At 37.5% G+C, this 6981-nt stretch overlaps 1 protein-coding gene across 1 annotated transcript; it reads right to left on the reverse strand.

The window, feature by feature from the left end:
- Nucleotides 1–5328: 5328 nt before the first annotated feature.
- LOC111383779 lies at nucleotides 5329–6200 on the reverse strand. Its single transcript, XM_023007930.1, has 2 exons — nucleotides 5947–6200; nucleotides 5329–5905 (listed from the first exon to the last, which is right to left on the reverse strand). Exons 1-2 carry the CDS (start codon nucleotides 6198–6200, stop codon nucleotides 5329–5331), a joined length of 831 nt encoding a protein of 276 aa, XP_022863698.1.
- Between the last annotated feature and the right edge of the window lie 781 nt (nucleotides 6201–6981).

The raw sequence follows: 6981 nt of genomic DNA on the forward strand, positions 1-6981 counted from the left end.
AATTGTCAAAAATAGACTGAATATAAATATTAGAAAAAATAATTTGCAGAAGTTTTCTTGTATTATTTTTGGATAGAAACAGATGTTTTTAAGTTTTGGGTCACCCAATCTTGAGAGACAGAATCAATTGCAGAAAAAAAAAATTAAAAATACAGTCAAGTAATACTCCATGTTCATTGATAAGAAAGGGGTTAACCAAGTAAACACTTTATTTTGTGGGTCAAACTTGTTAGATTACTAGTGGGCTATCCGTCGCAGTGGAAAACACTGCAGAATGCACGTGCCTTTAACGTTAGGATTCAATATTGCACGTGCCTTTAACGTTACGATTCAACGGCGCCAAAAATATGTTGTAAAATTTTGTTTCGCAAGTGTACGACCCGTAACAAGTAATAGTGGACCTAAAAGTCCGATTATCGATCCCACAAGGACTATTTTCTAGAACTTAATTTAATCTATTTTCTAGAACTTAATTTAATCTTTCTTTAACTACTATTTGACAAATATAAATCAAAGGTTATAAAATCTGGGTTTCAATCTAAATTCTAGAAAATAAATGAATGTTCACATGATTGGTTGGAGTATCAAATAATGAACGGATGTTAGGGTAGAATAACTCCATCAATTGATCACCTTTACATCTCAAATTAAAATTCAATTCTAATATAGCACTCGGTCGAATTCTCCTATTGTATTCAATTTACCCCTCTCGAGTTCTTATTGAACCTATTTAACTAATTAAATTTCATATCTTTTGCAAATTCAACTTAATTAAACGAGTTCTATGTTTTAAGAATTCAATTATGACCGCAATAAATGATATGGGTATCTCTACTCGTTATACCAATGTATTGGATTTTACTACATGGTCTAAATCCTAAACTCATATCTCTATTTGTAAAGAATTCACAAAAATCATCAAATTATTGATCGGATAATTTAATGCATTCAACTCATAACAAAATCAACACATGGAAGAATTAAAAAATGAAAGTCTCAATAAGAAAATGTAAAAGATCCCAATTGGTTACATTATTCCCCCTAACAATGAATTTAGCTACTCATAATACAAGAAGAAAAGAAGGAATTTGTCTTAGAATACATCACCGAGTTTGAAATAAAGATGTAGAAATAAAAGTGGAATTCTTGCACCAAGATCTCCTTCCTCTTCCAATGAATGCTTCCAATCTTCAATTCTTGGTGTTAATCTTCTTGAATTTCTCCTTTGAATCTCCCTTCTTGTTGTTTTCTCTCCAATATGTCAAGAACCCCTCAAAAGTATGAGGAATATGTATTTATATGTGCCCCTCCGTTTTATATAGAAGTAGGGTTTTTATGGATTTAAAAACGGCCAAAAAAAAAATGCGCCCTAGATCGTCAATCGCAGCACCTAGGCGCTATGGTTTCGGAGCCTAGGTGCTGCCTCTCGGATCCAAATTTCATCTTTTTCAGTTTCATAGCGCCTAGGCGCTATGAATGCAGCGCCTAAGCGCCGTCTTTCTGCCCCAACTCCGTGTTTTTGGCCTCTTCGTCTACTTTAATACTTCTTTTCACATCGCTTCTCCTTATTTTCAAAACAACACTAACAAACACATCAAAAACTTTCTATACTCATAAAATATAGCATTTAATCAAGCTAAAATTGTGCGAAAATCATGAGTGAAACAAACTCATCAAATACCCCCAAACTTAACCATTTGCTAGTCCTCGAGCAAACACTAAAACCCATAAAAATAATTAATGGACACACAAGCACAACCAAGACAAACAAAATCACTTAAAATAAATTTCGCTAGATAGCTTGCCTTCATGTCTTAGAATTAAAAACATAACTTCGATTCCATGAACCACTTCAAAGCTATAATACAAAAGTTAAATTCTCACTTATTCAATGCAAAACGGGTGTGTATGTGTGTGGAGAGTCAAGTGCAATGCTGTACAATAATAAGTTGACCCAATTCCCAACCTTAGAAGTCAAATTTTTCCTTACTTTGCTCGTGAGATTTACACACCCCCAAACTTATTTTCTTCTCTTTCCAAGGGTGTAACCTAAGAATAAATTTTCAATACTAATTTCTTACACCATTCAAGTTTGGTTAGATTTTACTGATTGTAGTTCCACATGTCAACAAATGAGGATTCTTCTTATTTTTGACTGCTTCAACATCTAAAAATCAACCAAGTTACTAACCCCTTATCAAATGTCTAATCCTCTAAAACAAGTGTTCGGGACTTAATCAAGTCATTGGATATATGTTTTTTCTCTCTTTTTTTTTCATATATATCTTTATTCTTTAATCACTCTTTGTGCGGATGCCTCTCCCTTAAACTTTCTAAATGACCCATGTAACGAGTTTTAGGCCGATGACTCCCAAATCAGATGACTTTAGAGCACCAAGTTTTAAACCCTTACAGGCTTAATCACTCGAGTCATAAAGGCTACGAAGAGACGATTCACAATGAGATTATTAAAGTTGTCCTCATTGGGATCTTTTTTTTTATACGGTGATTAGTGCAATGCCCCTTATTAAACACATATCCTCGAAAATCGACCTCTAACTTAAGGTTTTCACCCAATTTTCATCCCATTAGTCTCAGACAGTCCACACAAAAATTAACACACACGAAATCCACATTTATCTCCAAGTTTCCCTACAACAGTGCAATCATCCAAACGTCCAAAGTTTGGTTTAAGGGTATTGTGATGTTTAATGGTTGTTTGGGTTTAACATTTCAACCTATAAACGTGAATCAACATACTCATGCACAACGCTACAATCAACTCACGTGCAAAAAATAATTTTCGTTTCACAAGAATAAGCAAAAATCTAACTCAAACACATAACTTGTCCACAATTCATAAATCAACGCATGTTTTCAATTACACATATCAATACCGGCAAGGTTATCTAACACACACAAGCATGCAAAAACACGAAACGAATTTTTTTTTTAATAAAAACACAAACACATAAAACAAGCAAATCACACATAAGCATTCGAGAAACTTAACAACATAAGCAAATTTATTCACTCCCCCCCCAAAACTTAACTGAAACATTGTCCTCAATGTGAAATAGAAACAAAATAGGGAGGGGACTTACCTGACGAACGACGACTAATCGTCGTCCTCGACATCGTCGTCCTGGGTATTCAGAATAAGATTGGCAGCGTGATCAGGTAGGAGAGGCGGCTGAGGAAATGTTCGATTGGAGTAAATAGAAGCCAATACCACATTGAACTCATGTTGATAATGGAATTGCTCGCACAATGTATTTTGCATCAAACTCATTTGCAATTGCATATCATAAAGCTGAGCGGCAAGGACAGAAGTGGGATCACTAGCTGGAGTCGATCGACGTGAACGGGGCGGCTGGTCGCTCTGAGGAGGGGGTGGAGCACTGGTGGATTCGGAGGGCGTAAGAACTTCCAAGTACGCGCTCGTATGATAGCCGGTTTGGGGTGCACAACCTCTTCAGTCGGGTATGTGACAACACCACCAGCTAAGCAAAGCTCATAAATCAACGATGGGTGCCCTAGACCACCTGTCGTCGATCCTCTTAAAGTGTGTAAGATGTTGTTGTGAATAACTTTACAAACATCAATTGATAGGCGGCATTGAATGGCATAATTGAGGGTAGCCCGTTCTTTTGTTACTTCACTTAAGTTGCTACTGGGAATAAGTTTGCCAGAAATGAAGTGATGCCAAGCCTTACAACCCGAAGTCATACCAGAAGTAGGGAAGTTAATTACATCAGTCTTCGAACGTTTCCATGTAGTACCAGTTGTGGTCAAGACTTGAATAACCTCATCAGGATCAACACTCTCGTCACGAAGTCTAGAGTACTCATCATTTTCAATATCTCGCAAATGATAAAACTTGTTGATGGAGGTTCTATCAAACGGTATCCATTTACCCCGCACAAACACTCGAAAATCTCGATGCTCCTTCGCATTGGCGTAGAACTCCCTAACAACCAAAATTAGCGCCGGTCGTGGTTGCCGAGCAAACATTTCCCAATTCTGCCGACCTATCTGCTCTGTCATATAATTGTCAAAACCACGTTCAGGGATACAGGTCTTGTGTACCACCAAGCTATTATAACGTTCAGTGGCCTCGGCACTAATGAATTTGCTCCTATCAAATGAGCTAGAAGAGGAGGCTGCGACTTTAGATCTCTTTTTAGGCGGCATTGGACCTGTGCAAGGGTAGAACAAGCAAACCATGAGCAAAAACAGTAATAAAGGAAAAGAAGGCAAGGCTTAAAATCTAGCCATAAGAGGGAACTATGGTCGAACGTGCAATAGATGTATTCTAAACCCAATTTCAATTCACGATCATCGACATGGCAATTCCCACATAATTCAATTAGCACAATAGCCAAAATAGCTCCTTTGTACCCAACTAAGTTCACCTAGACAATTCATCAAACAAATTGAAGGCACCAAATTTCCACCAAAAATTGCCCATAATTTGGGAGTAATTCATGCCACATTATTCACACCACACACAAATTTCTTGACACTACAACAAGGCAAGCCCTCCTCTTAACATAATTATCAAAAATAAGCACATAAAATCAACAACTATCATGTAAGAAAGGAAAAAAAATAGGGAGCAAATACAATAGCCATACCTGGAATGGTGTTGTGGAAACTAATTGGGATGGATGAATTCACACTTAGCAACAATAAGATGTGGAAAACAACAAGGGGGATTGGGAGGGGGGCGAGAATATGTGTAATTGAAAGAATTGTGATGTGGGTGAGGTGATAAAATAAATTCAACTAAAAACATAACTAAATAAGGAAAGAGATGGGAAGAATGTACCTTGGAAGGGTTGAGGAGGAGATGAAAAGGGGTAAACTTAAGGGGTTGGGGAAGAAGATGAGAGGGAAGAGGGGTTGGAGAATCTCGTATGTGAGGAGGGAGGGGGTTGAGGTTATAAGAAATAGAAAAGAAATGAAAAATAATAAAAAAAAAATTTGGGGGGGGGGGGAGGGTTAAGTGCGCAGCGCCTGGTTAACCCGGTAGACGCAGCGCCTAGGCGCTGAGTTTCTGCCTCGTTTTGTAAATTTTTTTTTATTTTTTTTATTTTTATAACCTCACCCTTTTCACGCTCATTCATTTTCATTGTAGAACTCAAATTCCGCAATATGTAACCTTCATGGATTCTCCTACAAAAGAAAGTGTTACTACGATAGCATAAATTATTAAAGGAAGAAAACAAAATCAAAGCATATATCAATAATCAAATAAAGGGTAGAGCTTGGGTTGCCTCCCAAGAAACGCTTCTTTTAAGTCATTAGCTGGACGTAGTGCCGCAGTTATTCGGGAACAGCTAGATCAAGACTCTCTTTAGCGGTGGGGAAATCTTCCACATAATGCTTGATGCGTTGACCATTTACTTTGAAATTTCCTTTAGTTGGATGGTGTAATTCAACTGTCCCGTAGGGAAACACCTGAGAGACCGTAAAAGGGCCGGACCATCGAGACTTCAATTTTCCTGGAAAAAGTTTAAGCCAGGAATTGTATAATAGCACTTGATCCCCCACTCGAAAAATTCGTTGCCTAATGTTCTTGTCGTGCCACTGCTTTGTCATTTCCTTATAGATGGATGCATTCTCATATGCCTCTCTTCTGAATTCCTCCAACTCATGTAGCTGTAGTACTCTTGTTTCTTCAGCCTTTTCGAGGTCCATGTTTAACTGCTTCAATGCCCAATAAGCTCTGTGCTCAAATTCCACTGGTAGGAGGCATGCTTTCCCAAAGACTAGTCGGTATGGGGACATTCCTATAGGTGTCTTGTAAGCTATGCGATCTGCCCATAAAGCATCGTCCAATTTTTTTGACCAATCCTTATGATATGCATTCACAGTGACCTCCAAAACTCTTTTCAATTGTCTATTTGATGTTTCCACCTGTCCACAACTGCCTGGAACAACCGATTGCGGAAGTGCGTTCCACCATCACTTATAATGGCCCTAGGTGATCCATATCGGTTAAATATGTGTTTCTTTATGAAGTCCACCACCACCCTTGCGTCATTTGTAGGTAATACTTTAACTTCTACCCATTTTGAAACATAATCCACCGCAACCAGGATGTACCGATTGTTGTAAGATGGTGGAAATGGACCCAGAAAATCAACCCCCCAGACATCAAATATTTCCACTTCCAAAATGTTGTTAAGTGGCATTTCGTAACGCGCTGAGATGTTACATGTTCTTTGACACTTATCCATGACCTACAGAAACTGTGGCAGTCCTTGAACAATGTAGGCCAAAAGAAACCACATTGGAGCACCTTTGCTGCTGTTTTAGTGGGGCCAAAGTGCCCTCCATAAGCCGAAGCATGTACTCGTGAAAGGATCGATTTCATTTCATCCTCAGGCACACATCTCCTAATGATCTGGTCCGCCCCTGTAATACCCCGAAATTTTATGCTCGTTTATTTTGCTCGTTTAGATTTTTTAGGATAGCAATTTAACTTTCAATATTCCATTAGCTAAAAGAAAAGGGGGGCGCCACCTTTGTAGTGATTAATGCTAGAAGTAGTTAATGAATGCATGCATGAAGTACTAAATGTTGTGTATGCATGAAGTGATTATTAGTTAGTCAAAGTCTAAGTCAAATTTGGATTTAAATGAAGTAGATTATTTTATTAGGACTTCAATTGACCAAATTATTAAATTATTTTGTTGGGGTTTATTTTACAATCTACAATATTTGAATATGTAAGTTGGATACAAATTTAATTTTGGGATACACTTTGCTAATAATGAAAGTTAGAGGGATTAGGTTATATTAGTTGGAAAATGAGAGACTTCCTTTGTAAATCTAGAATTTGTGGCCACTTATTATCCTATAATCAAACCACTTGTTATTTATCATTATCAAACACTCATGCACTAAGCTAAAAACGTGTTGACGCAAGAAAAAATGAGAAAAAAAAAAGGAAGTTAGCAAAAGTAAGGCGGT

The sequence above is a fragment of the Olea europaea genome, unplaced genomic scaffold (assembly GCF_002742605.1).
Source record: "Olea europaea var. sylvestris unplaced genomic scaffold, O_europaea_v1 scaffold2757, whole genome shotgun sequence".
In the NCBI taxonomy this organism is placed as follows: Eukaryota; Viridiplantae; Streptophyta; class Magnoliopsida; order Lamiales; family Oleaceae; genus Olea; species Olea europaea.

Bases quoted from the DNA above. Each gene is read 5' to 3' on its own strand.
- LOC111383779 (XM_023007930.1), bottom strand. From the start codon at position 6,200: ATGCCACTTAACAACATTTTGGAAGTGGAAATATTTGATGTCTGGGGG. The intron at 5,906-5,946 runs GTTGTTCCAGGC...AACATCAAATAG, and splicing joins GGAACGCACTTCCGCAATCG to ACAATTGAAAAGAGTTTTGG.